Genomic DNA, 27,305 nt, shown 5'->3' with positions numbered 1-27,305 from the left:
AATATCATATAAAAGAAAGTGCAATATAAAGGTAAGGGCATTTAAAGCAAAGGGTTACGGAGGTTTCGTTTTAAGAGCTATTGACCGAAAGGACCTCTAGGTGGCAGTATTTGACTGTGTCTCAAAAGTCATCTTGCCTATATGTAGTCCAAATCTCAAGAATTATAGGACAAATCTGTAAAATTGGATCGATCTAAGCATTATTTGTTGTTCTGTTCTGTTAGTATAGGGATGTTGTTTGTTAATGTTTGTCAAGGCAGGTATTGCTGTGTTGTAATTTACCACCTCACTGCCTTCTATCATCGCTCGCCTGTGGACAGCAAATTGTAGAGTACTGCTGGCGTCGCGTAAAAAACAAATCTACAAACCATGCAGAGATCATATGGGGTGAGAGATCAAAACAGAAAGGACAAGACGGTGATACAGACAGCTGGTACCCAAAATAGTGTACGCCCTATAAGTTCCAAGATGGTCAAGTCAGTGGTTTAATAGACAGTAGGCAAGTAAAAAACTTACACAGCAAACAGGGATACAGTAGCAGAAGTGAAGAACATAACTGCCTTTCCTTTCCTGTAAAAAGAATCTATCAAGAGTGATCGGACAGTCGATATTTTAAAGCAGAAAAGTGTCTTGGAGGCATGAAAGGAAAGAAGAAGAGAGCTATCAGAGCATAGACTGGCAAGATGGTGGTTGCAGGAGAAAATGTATTAGCTGTGTATCATTTTGAGAGTCTCTGTCTCCCTGTGTCTTTCATGCAGAGCCATGGAAGGGGAAAGTGATGGAGGAAGGGATGGGGGAGGAGGAGTGATGGGAATCAGGCTCTTTAGAGGATGAGGGGACACTGGCGCGGGAAGAGAGGAGATGGGTGGCAACACACTCCCTTTCTTTCCATCCAACACAATCTGTGATCGGTTCGCTAGGCGAGATTCCTTCCCGATGCTGAATTCATGCTCATTTTCATTTTCTGAGCTGCAGTCGCTCAGATCTGTGATCTCCAGGTCCGAGTCAGACTCTGGGTCCTGCTTTACCCCTCCTCTCCTCTCTGTGGGGCTTTGCTGACCTGTACCAGTCCCAGCTCCCAGCCCAACTGCCCCCAGCCCCAGACTCAGCCCTGTGCCTGGAGGATTGGGCTCCACCCTTTCCCTTTCCCCAAGGGTCGCCCCGTTGCCCATGTCTGTCCGAACCATCGACAGACTCCCCGGGTAGGGTGGCAGGCAGAGTCTGGTTGGCTGACCACCTGCTGTGCCGTTTGTCCCTCCGGTTTGCCCTGCTGTTCCTCTCTCACCTCCGCCTGCCTCCCCTGGGGGGAGCAGAGAGGAAAAGGGGTGAGGCAGCTGGGAAAGGCTGCTCTGCAAAGGGTTGGGGTAAAACTGGGAGGAGTAGAGGGAGCCAGGGGGCAGTTTGGGGCAGTTATTGAGAGAGAAGGCCCCTGGGAGGTAGGGGTTGAAACCCCAGGGGTAGTCAAAGGGTGGGTTGCGAGGGTACGGGCCCAGCAGGGACGGCGGTTTGGAGTAGCACGGAGCACCTAGGACAGAGAAAATCCAGAGATGGAGGTTAACGCTCAGAAGGGCCAAAGGTTTCTTGACATACAACATCCAAGAATGTTCACTAATTATGCTGAGCGTATTAGCAATTCTAATCAGAAGCCACAGGGGCCAATTCTGGCATCGCTACTTTCAACAAAAACACGATGGTTCATTTGTGCATGCCAGTACTGTGTAGTAGCCTCACTTCACACTGCTGCAAACCAGGCAAAAATTTGTGCTGCAGTAAAAAAAAAAAATTATAAAAAAAAAATAATAATAATAATCAAACACCAGCTGAAGCAGAGTTTACATTTTCCAAATGATATTTCTGTATTTTAAAAAGGAAACATTCGGAGACACTGGTAAAATTTTTTTGTCCGCACATCGTTACAGTGCTGACAGTCAGCTTGTTGCAAAATCTATTGGAAAACTAATAATGTGACAGCAGTAGTTCATGTGCTTCCCGTGGTTAAGTGACTGACAGAAAGGAAACATGCAAGCTGTTGATCTCTCGTCACCTCAATTTTGGCATGTATCATATCATTTTAGATTAAGCAAAATTCGTATGGTGCAGCAAATTAAATATTGCACTGTGTTTAAATTCTGTTCCTTGTTAGCTTCATTTGATAACAGAAAAAGGGACTAAATTTAAGGTGATGCTGGAATTCAATTTTAATGAGCAAACAAAAGCATTGCCTCTCAACCTACTGTACTTCCTTCCAACTGACAACAACTCAAAGATTCTCTTGCTCTGCTACACCCTCCACTTCTCCCAGTCTTCCTCTTTCTCTCTTTCTCTTTCACTCTGTTATTTACTATGCAGGGCTAATTTGACAGTGGTGAAGTCTCTGCGTGCTGGGCCAGGAGTAGCTGGCAGACACATGAATATTGAATCAGTCAGACAGGCCTCACTTGCTTATGAAAACACAGTAATGGGCGCCCACAGGCCACAAACTGAAGCCTGCACCCTCAATTAGGGCCTTCCTGCCTGGGAAGGGATTAGGACAACAGGGACACATGGGAGGGAGAGGAGGGTGAGAAGAGAAGAAGGGGGGAATAGGACCTGAGGACAAACAGAGTGGGGAGGGAAGTGGCGGGGGTTCAGGTTGTGTGATGAGGAGTGTATGTGTGTATCTGTTTACATGCTACCTCTCTAGTTCAGCACATTCTGATGCACGTATAGTGTGTGCAAGAACACAAACAAAGGCAGATGCATTAACACATCTATACTCTCAATCATACACAAATCTGTGGTGTGCTCACTGACACTTGCATGCAGAGGAAGAAGGGGACAAATGTGAACAATGATGACGAAAAGGTGGAAGGTTTGTCCTGTCTTCAACTTGGTCCTTACCTCTGCTGATATCCATAATTCAACCGCGAACCTGGCCTCTCTCACCTGAAGCACATCCTCACTATAGACTGCAATGGAATAGCAGTCTCTCTTACTTCCTTTAACAATAAATGTTCACACCTCCCTATATCCCCATTCCTTCTCCTGCTCTTCCTGCCTTCCCTTTGCTTTCTCCTCTTCCCTTTGTTTAAGAAGGTCTACTTTCTGTATATGCAGCCTAAACACCCCATACTCTTTTTCGACAAGCTGTCTTTTTTCTCTTCATGACAACTTTGTCTTTAGGGATAATCAATTACATTTTTGTACCAGGACTTTAAGAGTTTCTTCTCCTTCTGTAGGCTCACCTGAACTGAGGAAAGGGAATGTGTCCAGCCTCAGCTTATCTCCGTCAGGCCCTGGTGCTGTGGTTCCTCGATCAAACAGGGACGTTCCTCTGCCGGAGTCTGGCAGACGAGGAAACAGGGACTGTATGGCCTGAGCAACAAAATGGGAAATTAAAAAAGAGAGTGGAAAAGGAGTTTTTCAAAAAGCAGCTGAAGATAGATTACCAAACAGAATCCATATATTCTTAACATGCTGTTGCTGTTGTGCAGGGTAAAGTCACATGTTGACAGCAGCACCCTGCCGAGTGTAATTCAAACAGTGACACAGTCGCAGCAAGGACAGGATAAAAAGGGCTGCCATGGAAAGTAGCACGACGCAGAAACACAGAAGCTCAAAGGGAGGAAGAGCACGGAGTCAAATGGAGACCAGTGATTAAGATTTTGGGCACAAAGGATAAATGACGAGAAGAGAGAGGGATTGTGGGCCAGTTTGTGTGAAAGGACACAGGATGAAAAGGACTGAGATCTGAGAGAATGACATCCATTCGGGACACAGGGTGTCTGTGTTGGCATGGAGTTTTTTTTCTGTGCAAAATATGTGAAGGAGAAGGAGATGAGGTAAAAATAAATGGAACAGTTGAATCTCAGGAATCAAGGGGACAAAGGGGGGATTTTTTTCCCTAGCAGGACTGTGGATCAATAGTATCTGTCACCCTACAGCCCTAAGTTTGAAAGGCGAGACTGTACTCCCAAGCTGTGAGATCTGTGTTGCTTAACAAACTGCATTAATGACCCACCATTGATCTAATCTGACATGACCCCTTTGCTTTCTATTTCTTTCATTTTCAATCAATGACAGACGGATACGCCATCGGAGACTGGGATGAGAGAAGGAGGGGATACCGTCTTCTTTTGTTTTTAAGGACAAGTTAAAACCGGCCCCCTCCACTGTCTCCTTCAGCTCCTGTGTCTCCTGATCCCATCTTAAGGATGGCACAGACAGATGATGGATGATTTCTCCTGCTGTACTTTCAAGTTACACGCAGACTTTCTAGGACATTAGTAGTTTAATACAAAATTATCTGTACACTTGCAATTATGTCCACAAAAATAAATATAAATAATAAAGTCTTTTGCAACAATTTGCTTGGTTATACCCATAATTTAGTATAGAATAAAAAACATGTTCAATGACATCTACTTTGCATTTTTCCTATAATATTTTATTGCTTTAATAGATACATCTGTAAAATCATAACAATTTTTATGATTAAATTTGGACATTTAGGTTCATGCTTTGCTCTTTCTGTGTTCTCATACAGTCTATAAAAACTGTACAATCTCTCAGGATGAATAAAAAGTGAATCGTATTCTATTACAATCAGCATTAGGGACAGTCAATAAAATATAGATATGATAAGTACCCCCTATTCCCTTGTTTAAAAAAATGTGGGCTTGTATACAGCAGGGTCTTGAGAAATACAATGGCAAAATCCCTACAGTGCATGGATTTTACCACCTGTATGCAGACACACTGTAGAATCAAGGAGTTAAAATATATCTGTTAATAATTTTGATTTTAGTCTGTATGAGCCACATTTCTCCAAAGTGTCAGACTACATTTTTGTTAATTTTCTACATGATTCTACTGCATTATCTCCAATTTAATTTTTACAAAATGTATCCCTCTACCAATCCCACCTTCTGCTAATTCCTCCATTCTACCCTTCGTACCTCAGGGCTGCAGTCCGGTGCGGTGGAGCCCCCATTGAAGTGATTCTGAGCCAGAAAGAAGGGTGAGTTGGCCATATCCAGGATGGGGTAGTTCACCAACACCACCTTACTGAAGTTAAACTTGTAGGTGAAACGCTTCCCTTTGGTTTTGTGCAAAATGCGTTTATTGTAGTAATACCTGCAGAGGAGAGATGGAGTGAAGGGATAAAAGATAAAGGGAAAAGGAAGAGGAAAAGGAAAAGAGGGGGGGAGGATTAGTATAAATCAAGGTTTCGTGTTTCACTGCAAAGAGCAGAGAATAAGTAAACAACTTCAGCGCTGTGGGGCGAGAGCTATGCTGATTTCCCACTGTTTTTAATTCATCTCCTCCTTCCTCACCTCAATCCATGTCTGACTACCTGGATTCAATACAAAATCTGCCTGTCAGCAGACAAAAAGTCAAAAAGCCCAATCCCTCTCAGCATAAGAAGCACTTAACATTTGGAAACAGACTAAAAAAAAAAAACTATAAAAACAGCACAATAAAACTAAATACCCCTCTGCATCCTTTTCAAAAATAAAATGCATATTAGATAATGACATAATATCATATAGATTATGAAAAATCAAAAGATACTATCACAATCTTGGAAAATATTGGTGTCATGTCTTAAACTAAGAATCCATGTGTATTTCTACTATGTAAACAGTGCTATTCAGAAAAAACAGTTCAAGTGAAAAATTATTTCCTATGTATGACAAAGGAATTGCCTTCATGATGGTATTTAATTTGAAAAATCAGAAGCAGTTTTGGGCTCTAAAAATGTCATGTAGATGTACATGACAGTGAGAAGCTTCCAACAGTGAAGCGCTCCGACAAAGAGGTGGGACAACAGGAAAAGTCTCTATGGTAACGACCTCAGGTGTCTTCCGTTGGGCATATCGAGCTGTCGTCACGTCAGTTTCCTGTGCCACCCACTGAGGTGTCACAATGTACAGTCTGCCAGGATGCCAGGCTGATCAGCAGTAAAGGCAAAACATGGAGCCATCTGGCTCAGGTAAAGGGGCTGAGTGCTCAGGTGGGAAATAAGCTGAGTGGGATGCTGTGAATTCAAAATCCTGCAGGTTTTGTTATTGCAAGATGGTTTGAACCTCGGACACCATGTCTTTGAGACTTTTAGAGTGACCACGGTAAGTGCACCAAATACAAAATGCATTAGACAACCTCAGCATTAAATACCGGTGAGCGGCACCTCATTATGCAGGCACACTAAAGCAGCATATACGTATCAGCATGTATCCACAGTGGCTGCGTCCAGTGCAATGATGTGTACGTGTTTTGCTTTGCGTGGCAATTGTGCCGTGGCCCTTAATTGAGCAATTAAGTGAGGCTAATTAAGAAGGCTAATTGTGGCCACAGCCAATTCATAACAATTAGACTCTGACGACAGCCCCCATTAACAAGAGACTGAAGGAAAGCAGAGGGAGGGGGCGGTGTATGGGGAACAAGTCGGGGTAGTGTGTATTTGCATAAGAAAACCGCGTGTGCGGTGGCTTGAATTGCTGAAAGTATGGAGGGCAAACAGTATCATTTAAATCACCTTTGGTAAGTTTGGTGTCTAGCAGCTTCCCTGTTCTGAAGAAGTCCAAGCAATTTCACACTGGGGCTTAATTTTGAAATCTCTATTGAATTTTTTATTTGGTAGCTCAATGGTGAATGTTCCATTAGGATGTCCACAGATAAGGAGAAATTGAAGGTATTGATGTTCCCCAGGAAAAGTCCCACCTTTATCTTTCCATTTTTACCAACATGGAAAAGAGAGATGTAAGTGAGGATTTAAGAGTAAACAATTTATGTAAACTGTGGTGTGATAAACATCTTGATTTATCTGATACCAACAGTTTTACTGCTTGACATTCAACACATCATGTCCAAACACAAACACACAAGCCAAAGTGTGATATACTTTTCCTGGCATACCTCAGTGCCCTGCTCAGCTTGTCATAGTTCATGTGAGGTTTGCATTTTCTTATCCCCCACAGTCGAGCCACCTCGTCTGGATCCTTGATGACAAACTCTCCATAGTCCCCCTGCCAGGCGATTACCCCCTGATACTCCTCCTTCTGCAGCAGCTCTAGGATGAAGTGCCACAGCTGGATCTGTCTGGATCCAGGGCTAGACTCAGGCTTGTAGGCCCAGTCTGGGAAGGCGAACCCTGTGCAGAGGGAGCAGGAAAGAGAAGAGTGTGAGGGTTAAGGCCTGTCGTTTGTCCCGCTGCCTGACTAAGGGGGTGGGGGTGGGGGCGTCACTGTCTGAATGACCGATGAGTGATGGAGGTGAGGGATGATGTGTTTAATATCACAGTGCGTGCCTTGAGCAATGTTAGACTGCACTAATGCCCTCTGGCCTCAACAGATTGGTCAGTGGGATGATGACAGCTCAGTGGGAGAAATCTGATTGATGCTGCTTGGGTCTGAATTCTAAAATCACTTATTTAGTTAGGTAGTTTTCTGACTTACCCCAAAGTGAATCTGGCATTAACTAGCCTTGTAAAAACATTAGACATACAACCAATTACCACCAGATGCTCAATTTGTTTGTGTGTGTGTGTGTGTGTATGGCTAATATTTTTAAATAACTGAATATTTCAGATTAATTTTAAAACACAATTTTTACCATGACTGTGATGTTTCTGAAGTTTTATCAGGACTTTTGCTTGTTTTGGCTGCCTGGTTTCACTCAATTTACATATATGACCTTGGACTTTTTAAAAATAAAAGTTCCATCAGCTCAAGTATAATTTGACAGGAAGGCTAAAATAGGTTTCAGTCATCTGAGTACGATGGTGGGACTGACCTGGCGTCCAGAGTGTGGGCACCGGGGGGAGCAGCAGATCACTGACGCAGTTACAGTCCATGCCTCCACAACAGCTGAAACAAAACGAAGAGATGGCACAGAGGAAAGAGAAAGTCAGTAAACCATGATGAGCTGAAATCAACTAGTCTGCAGATTGATTTTAGTGAGTTGGAGTTGAACTGGAAGAGCGTAAACTTTGTTGAAGTAGCAGGTATTGCATAAGGGTCTAAGGGTGCGATATGAGTTCACAAACATACCTTAAATCAATGTGAAATATGGCAAGGTTATGTTTCATATGTCTTTGGTTGAGATCAGGTGTTTGATGGATGCGATCTTGTGTTGCCACCTGAGGCTGTGTCTGATGCAACAAGGTAGACATCCCTATAGTGCATTTATGAACAGGAGGAATTAAATAGTCTTTTGAAAACCAAATCAAAGTTGAGCCGTATTATCCATTAAAAATAGGGTTATTAAATATATAATATGGCTTGGTTATTCTGGAGTGGAGTTTTAAAAAGTAAAAACTACACATTGGGTCAGAAATGTGCAAAGCTATGAACAGGTACCACTAAGTCCTGGGTTTAATTGTCTCCCAGAAGAGGAAACATTTAGTTTGTTAAGTGATTATGTGACAAAGTGCGTTTAGCGCCTTACATGTTTGCTGAGAACATGTATATGTGAAAGACATACATGAACAACAACTATCACAGATACTGTAAACTTAAAGTATGAAATCACTTAAGTACAAGTTAGAATATAACCACCAACACAAATTCACCAATATACATGAAAAGAAATGCAAAGGATTAGAAAAGTAAAAAGTAAAAAAAAAAAAAAACACGTTACACAGAAAGAATACCACTTACAAAACATATTTGATTATTACTACTGATAATGAATGTGTTTATTATTGCAGTTGGTTGAGGAAAGGATAAATCTAATTATATAGTGTTGATCTTTAAAGTATCATATTCAACATCCATATAAACTCATGAATGTTAAATCTGCAAAGTAATCAGTACCTATACATAAACACAGTGGAGGAAAAAGTATAATACTCTGAAATGTAGTGAAGTACTAATAAAAAAACTGAATTAAAAAAAAGTACTCAAGTACTTCACTTTGGTAAATGCATTTCTTTTTGTATGAGTTTTTAATAACCCTAAATCAGCTTTAGGGTAAATAACCTTCTGGAAGTAAAAGTTAAAATACTGATTCATAATAGTGACTGATTCAAGTCGATTTACTTTCATTTTTTATATATTTCAGCAGCCATTTTGTACCATTTGTTATTTTACAAACACAACTGACCACCCTGAGTGAAAGCACCACAGGTGTGCAACAGAACTTAAAACTCTTGATTTTCAGTTCAACAGCATTACTTCATGCTCCTTTTAGATGCTGACAGGCCATCTGAATGTGGAAGACCTTGTTTTATTAAATGTTTTATTAAATGACAGCTTATAATGACAAAGTTGCCTAAATAAATGGACATCGGCATCTGCTGACAGGAGTAGGTAAGGAGAATTTAGTGTTTCCATCACGAGTGCAGGGACTGAGATGGGATCTAGTTTGGATATCACAGTTTCATCTAGGTTGTTTTACAAAGCTCAGATGGAAGAGATGCTGCTACACTGGTATCTTTAATGCTAGCCCCTCTATCTCTCCCTTCACTCTCTGTCTCTATTTAATTATGCTCTGTGAATTCTGGATTTTCCCTCCAGCATTGAAATGGAATGTGAATTATTAAGGTGTGTTTGTATAAATTATTATTGCTAACTCCAGGCACTTCTCTCGCTCTCTCTCACTCGCTGACCGGCTCTCTTTCTATCCATCTCTTGCTCGCTTCTAGCCTTTGGATTGTGGCCCCTCTTGCTCTCTCCTCCCTCTCTTCATCTTTCTTGTTTTCAAGCGGCTCCTTCTGTCTTCAGATATAGAGTTGGCATTCATCCTGTCTCACTCATATTTTTTTCCCTCTTTCCTTATTTTTTTCTCTTTTTTTCCCCATCTCATGTCTCTGCCTGCACCCTCCTTTTCCATAATGAGTCAAAGTTATCTCAAGGGTTCAAATAAAAGCTATAACATGTCTTCACACAAAGCTACTTGTTCAAATGAGCTTTTTCACAAGACTATAGTAGATGTAGCCTGTAACATTTTGTATTCGGTGTCTAAGTAGAATAGCAAATCACGTTGGCCTTCACACAATTAAAACCCTCGACTTCCTTTCACTAAATTGCTGATATCTAACCGGTTCATCTACACAGATGGGTATCATTCAGTTAAAAAAATGAAATATTCTTTGTGTTCATGGTAGTAATCTATAAGTTTCCTCTTCCCTCTGGGCTACAGGTCATCAATACTGCATCATCTCTTTCATTTGCCATATTCTCATGGTCCACAGCATGTATAAGCTTGTCTCCTCTGAGGGTGATATATATATGTGCTCCTGTCTGTCAGGGTCTCTCCAGCTACCTCTCACACCACCTACGCATGACCTCAAATCTACAGCCATCCTACCTCTTCCTATCTGACATCGCATCTATACAGGTGAATCTTCTTTTCCTATTTCCCACCCCCTTTCTATTCATGCACACCTATTCACTGTCTTCTCCCCCTCCTTCCCAACCGCCCCACCCATCTCCTTCTCTCTCCCGCTCTCCTGCTCTGTGTATTTTGCTTCGGCGCAGTAATTTTCCGTTTGATTTCGGAGGTAATGCATTTTTTACAAATCAAAGAGGAAGCCAGGCAGCCCCCTCCCCCTCCTGCCCACCTCCCTCCTTTCCTCTCTCCCTCCTCTTCTTCCCCTCCCTCTCCAGTCTCCCATTCTCGCCCCCCTTCGGCCCCCCAGGCCAGAGAGGAGATAAAGGAGCCCCCATCATTTCCTTGTTAGTTTTGATTTGGGCAGCGCCGGGCTTTCAAGTTCCCCCCATCACCCCCAGAAACATTATAACTAGCAGCCCAGGGAATACTGTTCCTCATACACACACACTCTTACACACACACACGCATGCACAGACTGTCAGATACAGACACTCACAGATTGTAATAGATTGTACATGCACAATAAACACACAGTCTCAAGCAGCTATGCCACAAATACGCAGGTTTTCAGGTAGCTGACACAGACACAGTGAGAAGCAGCACAGCAAAATAAGTCATGGAGCCCATAGATATTGACTGAATCAATATAGACACACTAACACACATCTCAGCGAGCTGAAAGAGAGAATGCACTTTGTTTACTAAAGATGTTTTGGTACTGATAAAGCTCAGAGATGTGTGAAAACAAAAACACAAATGCATTTTATTTTGCAGATAGAGACTGAGGACACAACGGTGCAAAGAAAAGACCTCCCTCCCACAAAAGGCTAAACATAAAACCAAGTGCGGATGATGGATCACACAGTTAGCAGTGACAATACCAAAGCACATACAATAGGGACACCAGGTTACTGCACACAGTCACACTTTGACAATAGCACGTTCACCGTTCATAAGAACAACCTCATTCAACCACACAACCTCAGTTGTGCTCCTCCACATTGTTGTGAAGTGTCGGCCTACACTGGTTTTAGCAAACAGACCATTACTGCTGAAAACCCTCCGGTGTGCTGATGAGTCAGGTGCTTTTCAGAGCTCGGTCAGCTGATCAAAGAGCGCACTGAGTTTTAGGGACAGGTTTTAATGTGTGTTTAGGACACTACAAAAAATGCAAGGCTTTCCACGCTTATATTAGATCAAGGCTGGCCAGTGCTGAAAGGTGATCGTGCTTTTTCTGTTCAGCTTTGAAACTGCCTTCTGAAAAATTTTGGAAAGGCCAAATTAGAGCTCATGCTTAAAAACGGTCCTAAAATCTGCAACAGTGTTAATTTCGTTAACAAAGATGGTGACAAAAAATACAGACACGGACGAAACAAAACTAATATCTGGTGATAGAATCTATGATGAAATGTGTTGTTTTTTTCATTGACAAGACGAGAGAGGAGAATGTTATTTGCCAGATATTGGACATTCAAAATAGGCTACATGGTCAGTCCGTGTCATTGGACTGGATAAAGGACGTGTGGAGATGGAATCTCAGGAAGCTGATGGTAACATTAATGGGAAAGCTCCAATCAGAGGATAGTTACTTGAGTGGTTAATTAAAGTCACCTGGCTTCTAAACCGGCTGGATTCAGTAAGAAGAAAGTTGCACTTGGCTAAATGTGAGGACTAATATTTGACAAAAAAAAATTCAGATTTTTTGTTGACTCAAATTGGACAAAGATTATAAAGGAACTTTAATGGAACTAAGAATAATAAGTGTTTTCCTATGAAGACTAAGACTATGTTGTGGGTGGGAAAACCACAGTAATGAGCTGAAAGACACTAAAGCTCACCACAGAAGTGAGGGGAACTGTATATTTTGCCAGTTGACGTAAACCCGCTGAGATAATAAAGAAAGAAGAAAGGTCTATTACGTATGGGAGGTAGGAATAAAGAGTCTTCAAAGAATGTGGAAAATGATATCAAATGAATGTAGCTACAAAATTGACGTCCCATTGGGCTTATTGTGCAAGAAAGTTCAGATCAAAACAAAATGAAAAGAAATTTTCAAAGAATTTAAGAGTCTGAATTTGATGAGTTTCAGATGTTTGGAAGAGATCAGTATTTGGAATGTGAAATCTTCCTCCCAAAGAGGACTGACAAATCCACTCTGATGCAAGTTTGCAACAAGGCCAGTAATCTATAGGACAGGGCCAAACTAGTATACTTGTGGAACCAAGGTTAGTAGGCCACTGACAGGAGTGAAAAATGAAACAGTGCAAGGATAACAGTACTGTAGTACCAAATATATTTTGAAATTCTGCAGAGTGACTGGGGTAGAGGGAGAAAAGGGGGGCAGCCTGACATTCAGGCAACATTATGTCTCCAGTGCTGTCTAAAGAAGGAAAGAGTGATGGGTCACGATATAAAAAGATAGAAAAATATGAGCAGCATGAAGAGTCTGGCCTCTCCCGCTTTCTTTTTCCACTAGATGAAACGGACTCTGTACATCTGTCTCATCTTCCTTTTTTTGGTTGCCCCTGAAAAAGACCCAGCTGAACCCTCTCTCTCTCCCTTTCTCTCTACTTGCCTCTCTCCCACTATCTCTGTGTTTCCCTCTCTCTGTGTTCCTCTCCCTGGTTAGCTCTGACACACTGGTCAGCCTCAGGGTGGAAGAACAGAGGGACTCTGCTATGGGTTTGTTAGAGGAGATGGAAAGAAGAAGAGAGGAGAAACAAGGAGGGGAGAGAGAGAGAGAGAGTGGGAGAGAGGAGGGGAGGAAGGGAGGAGGGTTGGTCAAAGTGAATAAAATGTTATAACTAGAGTGGCCTAAAATTCTTCTTGTTCAGCCAAATTTCTTTGTCTTTATTAAGAAATTACAATTTCAAAATAACGTGTTTATTTAATAACTAAGTTCTTTTAACACGTTCAGTGTTTATGGGCACAATATAACACAGGTGATGCAACTACCCAAAGAAAAGTCCTACTTTTTTTGCACAAATAAATAAGGATAGTAATCCCATTATCCCTATGTATCAAAACTTTTGGACTATACTCCAAATGAACTTTCCCTTAGCTTAACCAAAATAAATGTTCTTGACCATCATAAATGTTTGTCCTGACGTCTTAATGCCAAAAAACTCACCCCAAACTTAACCAATTAGTTGTCCTTAACTGTGTGAAGCTGTTGCTTTCAATAGAGCTTTCACTACTTATGAAATATGATACACAAACCTGAGCTTATAGATCATAGGACTAATTACAATGATAATCCCAATGAATAATTATAAAGCATTTAAATAGGCAATGGTGCTGTTTTGGTTTAAATGTTCTAATTTTTTTATTTTCTGTGCCATGTGTTGTGCTTGTCTAGTCACATTGGGATGCTGGACTTGAGAGGTCTTTCCCTTGGATGAGAGTATTTTGTACATCACATGTAATCAAATCAAACTGAATTAAAACAGTAATTGCTGTTATTGTTATTGATTTTATGAAACTTTTTGTACAATGTTTAAGAGTCAAATAACTGCATACACTAACACTAAACTGGCCAGGTAAATTTCCGCACATTCACATCTTCGTATCTTGAACTACCCATCATCCTGTCATATGAAAGAGTGAGAAATCAGTGTGGTCCCTGTAATAGGAAGAGGCAGCAGAGCAGTACTGTCTGATTTTAACCACGATGTTTACTGACGCTCTTTGACTCTGCTTGTTCTCCCACAGAGCTCCACACTGCAGGGGCAAAGCTTCAGTAATACTAAGCCCTTCACAATGAGACAGGCCATCAGGAAACAAAAGCATGATCATTCAGTTTGAAAAGTATCATCCATGTATGAGAGAGCAGAGAGAGCGTGAGGCCATGTTTAAAGTGGGAAAATCAGGGACTGTGGACAATGGGTTTGAAAATATGTTTAAATAACCTGGCCACATGACAACTTAGAATTAATAAGTGTAGAAATTAAACTTATGAAAAAACATATATATATATTTACAATAAAATAAATTGGCCCAATGCAGCCCTTGGATTCAAGGCTTTAAGATTAAGCCTGTTGTTACACTACAGTTTTCCTTTTATCACAAAATTCAATCATAAGCTCAAAACTAGAAAAGTCTTTGTCTTTTAGTGCTTCATAATACCCAGTTGTCCAACTTAGTTGCTGAACCTGTTCATCTTCCATCATCCATTTGTTTGGGACTACTTTTCGCTGCGGATTAATACATAGTTGGTGTCATAGGTTTTTATTTATGGTAAATGAGGGTATGTGAGGAAAACCGTGACCATCTTCCTTCTTTTAAAGATGATGCCACACATGGGGACAGTGTGACCAAGGGTGATGTGTTGTGTTACTTTTTGCAGTGCAGGAATTTGGGGCCAAACTTGTTAGTTCATAGTTGATTTCGGTCTTTTTCTAGGTTTAGTTTACAACCTGAAAACCATACGATATTCTTTTAATGCCAATTTCATTAAAGGCGAAAAGGAGTCAGGTGGAGTTTAGACTCCAGAGGGGTCATACGTAGGCTACTGTAGCCTCCGATAAATAAGGAAACCAGGGTTTTCTTTACACTTTCATGAAAGGTGAAGAACTCTAACAAGTTTAGGAGGAGGGTGGTGGAGATGAGGATGTGAGCGCATGAAAAACGGTATTAGTATGGTATGGAACGCCAGCCTTAAGAAAATAAGGAAAAGAAGGGGGAATGGATAAAGAAAAAACGTATCAATCGATAGGGTTAAATTATTCATCGTCATTAATTATCGATCGCTCTCCGCTGCCGGCTCGTCCGCCTCGCGCCAGAGTTGAAAGCAGGGAAAGCGCGCTTTATTAAAACCGGCTCGAGCCTCATTGTTTCATGTCCCGCGGCAAAGAAAAAGCTCGAGTTTGGCTCTGCCCGCGCCAGTTGGAAAAATACACGCACGCACACACATATTGCTCCACCTCCCTCCTTCGCTTGCTCCTTCTCTCTCTCTCTCCCTCTCCTCCAGCGCGGGAGGAGATTTGGGGAGCCTCGCGCGGTGTTCACGGGGCGGCTGTGTCTCGCGTGGATCGATGAGGGATCAATGGCTCGCGCTGACTAATAGCCAGAGAGCGCCTTTGATCTCGCGGCTGAGAGATCAAAACCTGCGCGAGAGGGAAGAGAAATAGGAAAAGAAAACTGCGCCGGCGAGCTGACCTTCACACACAGACTCGTGCACGCGTGCGCGCGCACACGGCCATGCCCGCGCACCGCTTCTAGAAATCTGACTGCAGGATATTCTACCAGCAGTCAAACTATGAGAGATGCATCACCAACACACCTGCATTGGACACATTGAGGGGGGGAAAAAAACAATCTATCTACAGGTTCCAGCAGAGACCCTTCACACTGTTCCTCACATCACACACATCACACATACACACACACGCACGCACACACACACACACGCGCACACACACACACACACACACACACACACACACACACACACACACACACACACACCTTGCTTCCCAGTCCAGGCTGTTACTCATGATTTTGACTTCCTCAGACAAGGTGATACAGTGAGAACAAGGGAACCATCTGTTGTTTCCAGGGAGCAGATTAGTGTCCTCTGGGCTCAACTTCACGCCTACAGAGAAGGAAGAGGTGTGCGTGTGTGAATGTGTGAATGTGTGTGTGTGTGTGTGTGTGAATGTGTGTATGGATATTCATGTTGATTATGTGCGATTGCAAAGTCTGTAAAAGCAGCTTGAAAGAGGCAACAAATCGGCTTAAACTGGAGTTTACTTTAGGAAACTGTAAATGTACACAACACTATAGCAACCCTGTAATGACAATAGTTGCCTTACAGTATCACTGTTAATCTACACACATCTACATGACATCGCTGTATGAATATTACAGCAATAATGTTTGATTTTCTGACTGGGGTCCTGGATTCATCCTCTTCAACTGTTCAAAAAACATTCTTAACTCTGACTCTTAACAGAATATTGCTATTAGTCCTTTTAGTGACCCCAGTTGTACAACATGGTTAAATACAACACACACATCACATCACATCACAACACACAGCCTACAATAGCAGAGTTTGTGGGACTCCAAAAAAATGAGAAAAAAAGTGAAAATTTTAGCAAAATTCAAGGGTTAGTGGCCTTATTAGTGCTCGGAACCACACCGTAATTCCTTTCAAAGTCGTACCTTTTCCACACTTTTACCTGGGGAAATGCACGTTTCTCTCTCTACGCCTTATCACACTCCCTCTATCTCTCTCTCCAGCACCCCATTCACGCTCCCTCCTTTCTCTGGTCAGTGAGTTACTCTCTCTATCGCTCTCACTTCCCGAATTAACCACTCAAGAAGTCACCACCGACTCAATCAATAGCTCATACATAAACCCTGCTATAATCGCTCCCCCTGCCTGTCTGTCTGCCCTCCTCCCTCTCCTCTCTTCTCCTTCACCAGCCTCTAACTGACACTCCTCTTCCTCTCCTCCTGTGTCTCAATGTTTGCCTTTTTTATGTCTTCATCCTATCCTTCTCTGATTATTTAAGACACCTTCTCATCTCATGTGAAAGCATTGAAATTCTGTCATAAACACGACAGGGGGTAATCAAGAGCCTTCTCTTTAAAAATACAAGTCCTCACACCTTTGGTCATGCACCGTGTGCAACCTGATCTCTGGTCTCAAAGAGTCTAATTAAGCGTATGAAAAGAAATGTCTCTTATGAGTGACAAAACCTGCAGATCCCTTGGACACACAATCAACCCTAAACTTGGTTCTTTGTACAGTGACTCTACGTTTGCTCAGAAGAGGCTACATCAATTTTCTGACCAGTACAGAATTGTTATAAAAAAAATAGGGTTGTCACTTTTTTGAGTAAAGCAATATAAGATTTTCTGCTTTTGGGAATTCTCACACACTGCGTTTTGTTTTATTTTGATTCACATTATTGGCAAAATCCTGATAAAAACACAACATGTCAGACTGAGATATTTGATATGAAAGGTTTGGTATCTGAAAGGCTAGAAAATATAATCATATGAGAAAACAAATGGTAAATCTTGAGAAGCTCGTCAAACAGGGCACAGAGTCCCCCATATCTGTGAGCACACACTGACTTACAAATGCATGCTGACATCAAGTCACTTTAAGATGGGGCCACCTGCAGAAAATTGGAGGAAAACTAGACTTGAATCAAAAACCAAATGTATAAAGAAGCAAATCACCCTAACTAAAGTAATAACACGTTCCAATCTGAGTTTATTGTGTGTGTTGTACTGAATACTTTGTCTGAAACGAGACCTGATCCTACTTTGTGAGTATTTTAACTCCAATGGTTCCACTAACTTTACTAAATTCCTTTAGGGACTCGATATTTGTGTAGCATCCCTCTAAAATTTATTACAGGATCACAGTAATTCCTTTAAGTGCAAGTGCACTATTGGTCCATGCTACTGCGTCCAGCCAGAATGGACCCAGTATTGCGTTATAGCAAAGACAAGGAGACATCAATATTGCATTATCTCATGTTTAACTGTGAGACACAGATAGTTGTTTTGGGGGCCTTAAAGATATTGTATTACCAATGGAGATACAGGCAGACATCCACACACACACACACACACACACACACACACACACACACACACACACACACACACACACACACGAGGAGGAGGAGGAGTAAAAAAAAAAAAAAGAGAATAACACAGAGAATTTTAAAATTATAAGGCCTCTACACACCCTGTGCTCCTACCCCTTCTCTCTCTATCTCTCTCTCTGTCTTCCTCACTTCTTCTCTGCCTCTCTCTCCTCTCTCCAAAGTCTTTGATTCGTCCGTACGGTTTGATCTGTGAGAGAGCAAGTTTTGTAAACACATTTTTCACGATCATATAGCCACGGGCAAGGGGAGCGTGAGGCGCGGAGGAAGAAGAAGAAGAAGGAGAGGGAGAGGGAGAGGGTGAGAGTCAGAGAGAAATGAAGAGAGAGAGAGAGGGAGAGAGAGAGACATTTAATGAGCGTTCAAGATAGAAAGACAGACTGACAGAAAATGTAAGGATGGAGACTCAGATACAGCTTACTGCTATAGTGCACAGAGCAATAACAAAGACACACAGACACAGACACAGACACAGACACACACACACACACACACACACACACACACAGACACAGACACACAGACACACACACACACACACACACACACACCAGGGAGCCCAGACTGATAGTTTTGGCACAAGTAAAGCATCACAGGGGTTGACGAAATGTGAAGCAACAAGGAGAAAAAGCAAGTTATTCAGTTTTCCTCATCATGCAGAGGGGGGTGACACTCCAACACTGTATTTCCCGATATGACACTTCCTGACTGCTGAACCCATGTAGAGTCAGAGAGAGGCAGAGTGATGCATCTCGTTTGGGAATGATGAACACAGAAAAGAAAAGAGAGAGAACCCGCGTCTGAAAAACAGATTATGTGCCGAGCCAATAAAACGCAGCGCACAGACGGTAAACACAACGTGGTGTAAAGCTGAACTAATAAAAGTACGAGGCTCTCATTCCCAACATTTCTTTCTTTTTTTTCCACTTGGTTGGTTCACTTTCTTTTTTTTTTTTTTCATCTGGCAGCTACTAATCCGGTTAGGTTCGACTGACTCCGGTAATGGCGCTAACCCGTCGCCTCAATACCGCCTCCTCTCCACGGGACGCGGCGGAAAGAAGGCGACTCCGACTCGGTGTGGGCGTCACACAGACACCGAACGCGGCATAATGACAGAAACAGAGAAGAAGAACAACAACACGACGGTAGTGAAGAAGAAGAAAAATGTATATTGGCCAAAAAGCCCACTTTAAGTTTTCCATCATCATAGACTTCCAAACTCTCCAACATATTTCCAGGCATTTTAATATGCAAAATAAAGAACTGATGGGGACTTTAAAATAATTACAGACAAATCTGGTTACGGAAATTTGGACTGGTGCCATAATAATAATAATAATAATAATAATAATAATTATTATTATTATTATTATTATTATTTGCGTTTATACAACCACGTTATAACTTTATGAACCGGCTCCTTCGAGCACGGGCTGGGGTGAGACGCAGGCCATCACATTTAAAGTGTTTTTTTTCACTTCGAGATTTGTTTTCCTAAAAACATTCCTCAACAATTCAACACAAATCCCTCGCGTGAGTCGTTAAAATGAATTTCTTTTCATTTTTCCTCCTTTTTTTGATTCTTCCTTTTTTTTTTTTTTTTTTTTACTTAGCCCACTGCTTTTTAGAAAAGAGAATAGCTGCAAGCGGTAAAGTCGGTTGTCAGAATAAGTGTGTATGTGTGTGTTTGCGTGTGTGCATATAGCGCAAGTGTAGTGTAGTGTTTCCTCTTCCTCCCTCTTTCTTCTCTCGGTCTTTTCTGTCCGGGGAATTGTTCTCAACGTCCACAAACACATTGCAAATACCCGCCGGGCCAGCAGCATCGATTTCTAATTAGACGCCAGGATAATCGTTGGAGAGAGATGAAAAAAGGAGAGAGTGATAGCGAGACCGAGTAAATAAATATATAAACGAATTAGAGACCAGATTAATTGAATGAATATGAGCATTAAAAAAAGAAATAAAGGTGATCTTGGAGAATAAACCTTGCATGGACTGGAAATAAGGGTGTTTTACGCGGGGAGGAGGGGGGGCGGGGGGTATTTGTAATTTGGAAGTTAGGGCTTATTTTTTTATGGCAAAAATATTTTTTAATTATTTCTAGATGCATATGCGTGTAGCCCTGACAAATATTGTGTGTGTGTGTGTGTGTGTGTGTGTTCCCACTGGTTTTAGATATGATCGCAATAGAGATGTCAACGCAACAACATTGTGCTAGAAACCAAGGATGCTGCACAGAAACTATACCAGAAAACATCTGGCACACAAGTGGAGAACAAGTAGCGATATGAGCATAGAGGTGTTTGCATGCACAGGCCTGATACGGACTGCTCATATGCAGGGTTGACCCATTAATACTTGCTGCACGCGTGGTCTGCAGCCGCGTGACTGTGACAGCTATCAACCTTGAACTAAAGCCACAGCTGGATTATCTAACTTCTCCCCATATTGAGTCAAATTTCCACCCTCCTCCTCCTCCTCCTCCCCTCTCTCTCCTTCTGTCTGCTGACAGAGTGTGACAGGGGGTTAGCCGGGGAGCTCAGGTAGCTCGTTTACTTTAATTAACGTTTCATCATCCTCGGAGCGGGACCGCGCACCGTATATACTCTTTCATGCTGCTCCGTCTCTCATCCCCGTTCTCCATCCATTCATCATCAGCCCTCCCCGTCTCCTCCTCTCTCCTCCCCACCTTCGGGCTCACCTCTCATCTTTTCTTCAACAACTCGCCCTGCTCTCTGTCTCGCGTCCACTCAAGCATATACAGGATAATAATTCAAACACTTTCCTTCCTTCGCTCCTTCCTCACTTCCCGCACCCCCCACCACCTTCCCACCTCCCTCCCCTCAGCCTCCTCCTTTCCCTCCCTCGTTTCTTTTTCCACTTTGTTACTTCTTTCCCACCACTGGATTGTTTGTTATTAACCACTTAATTAGGCCTACACGTTGGTTATGTTATCAACTAATCCAGAGGGTAATCTGGCTGGCCATTCCTTTTCAAGATGCTAATGAGCTGTTAAAGATAGTTGGAGCAACTTTAGGTCCCTGTCATGTCCCTATAGGATCAATGCACGTGCAGACATTAATATGGTAGCCTCTTTATAGTAATATTATTTGAGGACGGCTAAATCCCAGAAGGCATATCCTAATGATTACTGGGCTGCAGCAGCCGATGGATGTTCGCTATGGCGCTGTAGGAGGTAGGAGACGGGAGAGGAGCAGGAAGAGGGTTATTGAGCGTCTCTGATCATAGAAAATAAACCTCTAGTGGGTGATTATCACCAGTCAATCGCCAGAGATAGATACAATCAATATTAATCACTTAATGAGCTGATGTTTCTGTAAGCAGAGCATCTTGATATTGTATTTATGTTTTTTATTTTCTCCAAATAGTAATATCTTCATGTAATTAGCCAATAAAATTGGGTCATGTTAAAATGTGTGACTCACTCATTTTCCTTATTGGACGTGAGGACAGGTGAGCTATACAGCAAATAATGAGGTGTGGTGAAACGCACATTTTTGTAAGGATAAAAATAAAAAACGACGAGCTTCTACAAACAATTATTTAAACAATTTTATCCTCAAACATTTTCGCGATGTTTGAGAATAAGATAGTTAAAAAAAAAACCAAAAAAACTGGCGGTTTTAAAAAAAAACCACTGATGTGCAGTTGGAATAAAGATGTCACTCGTGGTATTTCAGGCTTGAACGTGAAGGCTCTTCTCATCAAATACTTTCTCTGTCTCTCTTCTTGCAATAATTGGGCCTCATTCTTATTTGAACTTTCAATCTTCACGCATAAAAGAATAGTCGTTTTTGGTCCAATAAAATTTCTATGTAGTTTTTATTCACCTCCACGTTTTGGACAACTGGGGTGAAGGCAGTACCTTCTTTGGCCTATATGATAAGATTTCATCATTCTTTTCCTATGATGTGATTCTCAATATCATTAAAGCACAAAAGGTGTGCCTTTAGGTGTATTTGTATTGATTGTTAGAAATACTACAATAATCCATTACTGATGATTTCAGGCTGTACTACATGAAGACATACATGCTGAAGCACAAAGTGATTCTACTGAGAAAACGCAAAGACGAAACGTTAGAGGATAGTCAAATCACATAAAAGTGTTTCACATTTTGCAAACTTGTTCTTAATGAAAAAAGGAATGATAAAAATGAATCGATAAAAGCAGGAATAAAAACTTGAAACTATCGCAAACCAATAGTAGTGAATCCCCTTGGAGTCAGCTTAGAGTTGGAGTTTTATAAACTGGTGGAAATGGCAGGTGTTATATGAAGCAAAAATAAAATAAGAGAAAAAAGTAAAGCTAATGCAGTTACACTTATATCGTTGTGTGTGGTCTGTGTGCGATTGCAACACGGCCTGGGACTCAGCATGGAGCATTCTGATAGTTTAAACAGTTTAAAACACTTACAGTGGTAACCGGATTTGTAGCCTTGTGGGGTTAAGAACTTGATAAAATCCACCGTGCCCAGTGGGACTACAGAGGTGAGCGCTCACATACAAATTGCCATTGATAAAGAGAAAAGGGGAAGCTCCACCATCACAAACCTTAAACCCCAACACTCTCACACTGGTTCAGAGAGGAAAAAAAAAACTCTCATACCCAGAGTGCAGTGCAGCTGGCACCCATTGGGGATTGGTGGGATTGACATGATTGCATAAACTGTTTTTTTTCTTTGCAGCTATCTTCAATGGATCCTTTTATTTTTTACTGTCGATCACCACGACACAATGTATGCTATCAGTACTGGGTGATGTGGTTAAACTGTAGGTTTGTTTAAGTCCAGATCTGCTAAGTGTTGACCTCTGAGAGCAGAGCCCAGTCAGTCAGTGCTGTGCAGAGGGCCCATCAATAACGGAGGACACACTCAGAGTCTGTTCGTCTGAATTTTTAGAAATCCACTGTGATTAATGAGTGTCTGCAGATGCAGAAACAGCCTTGGCAAAATGTCACCCTTCAAAGGGAAGAAATAATCATGGTGACAGTGGTCATTTAACTTATTAAACCACATAAAAACAGAATTTATTAACATAAAAACTATTCCAAATGAGAGACCAAAACGATGATGATATTGGCCCATTACCAATACTGAGGTTGGACAAAGGTGCTTGAGTCCAAAAGTGTGTGTGAAATGAATTTAAAATCACACCAGCAAGTGGGTTGGAGTGGTTGAACACATACAAAGCAGCATGCAGAGCAAAACGATTGTGTTTGTCTGTAGTAATGCAACCTCACAGAACAGCTAGCATAGCCACGTATCTGGAGTAGAGCAAGAGTGATAAATCAGTGAAGCCAACGTATCGGCTGATATTCACTTATTGCAGTATTTATGTATACTGTATATTATATTGACTTAGATATAACAAGAAAGTCGATATTCAAAAACAGTATTTTTCCTCTTCTGTATTCTGCTTTTATTTGTATTGGCCAATATAGCCATCCATCCATCAGTTACCTACCACTTATCCTGGCACAGCCAGCTGACATTGGGCGAGAGGTGGGGAACACCCTGGACAGATTGCCAGTCTATCACAGGGCTGACACACAGAGACAGATACACAATCACATTCACACCTACAGGAGTCAAGCCAAAATATAACTATCAGATTCTGTTAACTCTAGTATTAACATTGATCCAGTATCATTCTAATATTTAAGGGGTGGAAACAGTTATGTCAGTGTTCATGTCCCAGTCCTACTACCTCGACCCATAACGCTATAAGTTCTCACTGTGGAGTACATATTTATATTTCACAATACACACACCAGGAATCAAGACAACTTCACATTTAAAGCAGTCGGTCGGGTAGATTGTATTACAGCCTTGTTGTCAGACAGCTTTCCTGCTCCTATTGGATGTTGATTGAGTTTCATGGACCTTAGGGTCATGAAACATGATCTACACGTACACACTCACATAAACTTTGAAGTACAAAAATATATTTTAGACACAACACAATAAAACCTGAGTCTGATGGGCACAGATCCTATATGAACTATTCATGATAGACATTCTCACATTCATGTCATTAAAAAACAGCTGATTCTTTTCATATCTGATATCACTTTGTCTATTATATTTCTATTCTTTCTTCAGTCTCTGTCTGTCCAGTCTGTGAAGTCTCTTCCCAGATCCCCTGCACTGCTGCGCCTACACATATACACAAAAATTCAATCTCCATCTTTCCTGTGTTTCCCTCTTCCACTCTTCTTTATACAGGCGCACACACACACACACACACACACACACACACACACACTCACACACAAACAAATGTACATCCACACAGTTGTACACACACTCTGAGCGCCCCGTCTCACGGCCCCCGTCGGCCCTCTCGCCTGTGTGTGCGTGTCAAATCAAATCTCCACCTCAGTGCGTAGTACACCTGCTGTGCCGGCGTATAATGCACTGCATACAGTGAGTGCACGATGACGGATTACTGAATTAGACCAATAATGACAAGTGACACTTCTGTTACCGCTCCCTGAGCCACTGCAGAGAGCAGGGGAGAGGTGTAAATAAAGAACAGACACAGGGGCAGAGAGAGAGCGAGAGGGAAGAGGGCGGAAAGAAAAAAAGAAACAACAGAACAGAGACAGAGGAAGTCATGGAGATGGATTGGAAATTTTCGGCTTATTCTATGAAAATAAATAAGTTCTGTTTCGGTCTGGTGCAACTTCTCTTTCTTGTATTTCTTTTCCTGTCTGTTTCCGCGGTGACATTCGGCTGTCATGGACTCATGATGGCATCTCAAAGTAGATCCATGATACAATCTGTGCTGAAGTCGAGCAATGTTTGTCCGTCTCTTTCAGAGATGTTTTGGTTTACACTGTCAATAAACATGTTCTTTTCTCTCTCTTAATACAAATTTCATGACATGGCCCCACCTGGACTCAAACTGGGCTACGATGCCTGAATTAAATGTGGTTTAGAATGCAGTTCAACCAAAAACCAGGCAGAAAATAAAGGTAACGGGGCAGCAGCCTCACATGTTTGGCTGTTTTGAAATATGTTTTCTTAATGAATATACATGAAATGTAGAGCAGAGTAATTTGTGAGTGTCCACTAGTTGTAGATGGGGGAAGTGTACCTGCAGGATGTCTGCCCCCCCCATGGACCCAGGTCTCCACAGGCCTGCGCTCAGGATTCTTAAACCATGCCAAATGAAGAAGAGGAGGTGCAGTCCTCCATCGGAATAAATCAGCCTTCCACCCGGTGTTTCTGTATCAGGGCCAAGCTTGGCTAGAGGAGTGCACATACATCCAGGGTGACATACATGCAGGAGAATATTTCTGCCTGTGATGTCAATTTAACTGCAAGGCTCATTGTCCTCGCTCTGCTGTCTTACAATGGAGAATCCTTGGCAGATCTAAGCCTGAAAAGTCCTCAAGTCATTGTGCACAATCATGGATGGCTCATATGCCAATGCTGAAAGGTGCAAAGGACTTTGAAAACTTGCCCCTTGATAGAAAAAGCAGCAGCAGGAACAACCAGTGCTGCTGTGGAGGAGAGGCAGCAGTTAACTGGGCCACACACACACAGGAGAAACACAATTGGAGTTGGAAAAAGAGAACAGGAGTGCGAGGGAGCAAGAGGGGGAGCAGAGAGGAAGGAAGACAGAAAGAAATATTGACAAAGCCTAGATATACACATAAGTCACCCGACACGACCCGCCTGCTCCCTGTATTTTATAGAGCCGCTCTGCGCTGGCGGAACAGCGTGACAGGCCAGTTCCTTCAATGGAAAATATGGTCCCTCTCTACCCTCCCGCCTCTCGCTGTGCTATCACTCCTGTTTTCTGTCTATCCTACCTGATATCATTCTGTCACCTCTGCACCGGGCTCTTTTTTCCATCATCCCCCTATTTCTTTCCTCCCCGTTCTAGGCTTTTTATTGGTGCTCTACATCCCGCCCGTCATGTTTCCCTCCTCTGTTTCTATCCATCTTCATGTCGCTCTCTTAATCCCCTCTCATTTGCTCTCCTCGGCCCTCATCCCTCCCGTTTCTCTTCCTGCTCTCCCAGAGCCGTTTCCCCCGCTCTGTCCCATTTCCACCTACTCCTCTCCGTTTCCCTCATTCTTCCTGATTCATTTCCTCTTCGCTCTCTGTTCCATTCATCCCTCTCCCTCCTATTTGTGCTGCGTACGCCTCCAACCCTCTCTAGGCTACCCCCCCCCCCCCCCCCGGCTTTCCTATCTCCATCTTACACCTTTCCAACTATATTTCCTCTGATCTCCCTGGTTTTCCTCCCTGGTTTTTACTTCATCTATCACTCTGTCTCTGTATCAGCCCTGTTAACTTCATCCATTCACTTTTTTAAACTTGGCCTTTTCACTTTTGCTCTTTCCATTCTTCCTCCAACTTCTTCCTCTTCCACTATCTTTAGTCCCCCCCCCCACCACCACACACACACACACACACACACACAACTTAAAAACATTCTTCACAATTTACTGTTCTGCTGTTTACAGTGTCTTTTTAGCATTTGCATCTTTCTACCTTTCGCCCCCTCCACCATCTTCCTTTCATTCTTTTTCCTTTCTCACCTCTCCCTCTGCATTCCGGCTGGCCCTCCCTCTCTCATCCGCAGCCTGAGCACAGAGCCCCATGTGTCGGAATCAATTAGGGCTGAGAGCCGTCGCGGCCGCTCTTTCACGGAGGTAAATATTAAACTGCACCAAGCACCGAGGAGGAAGAGGGGGAGAGAGGAGGGGAGAGAGGGAGCCCTCCGTCCCTAATCCACCGCATCGATCAGGCGGGGATGAGGGTAATATATTATTTTGACAAGATACGATCCTCCGACGCGCACCACTATCCCCGGCGATCGATTTCTTTTTTCTCTCCTTTTTTCTTTCCTTTTCTCCCCCTCAGCGAGTGGGACAGAGTTTGTGTGTTATTGTGTGTGTGTGTGAGAGAGAGAGAGAGAGAGAGAGACAGGGTGGGTGTGCGTGTGTGTGTGTGTACGTGTATGTGTGTATGCGCGCGCATCTGTGTGGTGTTGTCGGGTGTCTTGGCGTGTGCATGTGCACTGGAGTGTGGATGGGTGACAATAGGAACAGCATTAGGAAATGTGGGGAAGAGATGAGGATGGTGCCACTAGTAGGTCTGCGCTTTTACAAACAAGCTGCTGTCTAAACAGCTAAATCACACGCTCGCCCAAAGATGGATCGCTCAGAAGAGAATCTGAGAATCGTATTTCGTGTTTATTTTCTGGAGCATATGCAGCACACTAGGCTGAACGACGGGGCTGGAGTTAGTCAAACAGGCCCAGCTGACCTATTGTAAAGTTAAGAGTCCTCCCCCGCACGGTCCCCTCTGCCCTCCTGTGCCTC

At 42.5% G+C, this 27,305-nt stretch overlaps 1 protein-coding gene across 1 annotated transcript in view; it reads right to left on the bottom strand.

Annotated features, from left to right (window-relative positions):
- Positions 1 to 707: 707 nt before the first annotated feature.
- Positions 708 to 27,305, bottom strand: part of erfl1 (Ets2 repressor factor like 1) — a 33,180-nt gene continuing 6,582 nt past the window's right edge. The window contains exons 2-6 of the mRNA XM_026317687.1: positions 7,774 to 7,847; positions 6,898 to 7,132; positions 4,938 to 5,115; positions 3,225 to 3,354; positions 708 to 1,525 (exon numbers count right to left, since the gene is read on the bottom strand). Of these exons, the coding sequence (XP_026173472.1) occupies positions 708 to 1,525; positions 3,225 to 3,354; positions 4,938 to 5,115; positions 6,898 to 7,132; positions 7,774 to 7,834 (1,422 nt within the window). The 5' untranslated portion in view covers positions 7,835 to 7,847. The remainder of the gene's footprint in view (positions 1,526 to 3,224; positions 3,355 to 4,937; positions 5,116 to 6,897; positions 7,133 to 7,773; positions 7,848 to 27,305) is intronic.

This window comes from Mastacembelus armatus, chromosome 16 (assembly GCF_900324485.2).
Source record: "Mastacembelus armatus chromosome 16, fMasArm1.2, whole genome shotgun sequence".
Lineage (NCBI taxonomy): Eukaryota > Metazoa > Chordata > Actinopteri > Synbranchiformes > Mastacembelidae > Mastacembelus > Mastacembelus armatus.
The sequence above is the reverse complement of the archived record's forward strand: the minus strand, read 5'-3'. Positions and strand labels throughout refer to the sequence as shown.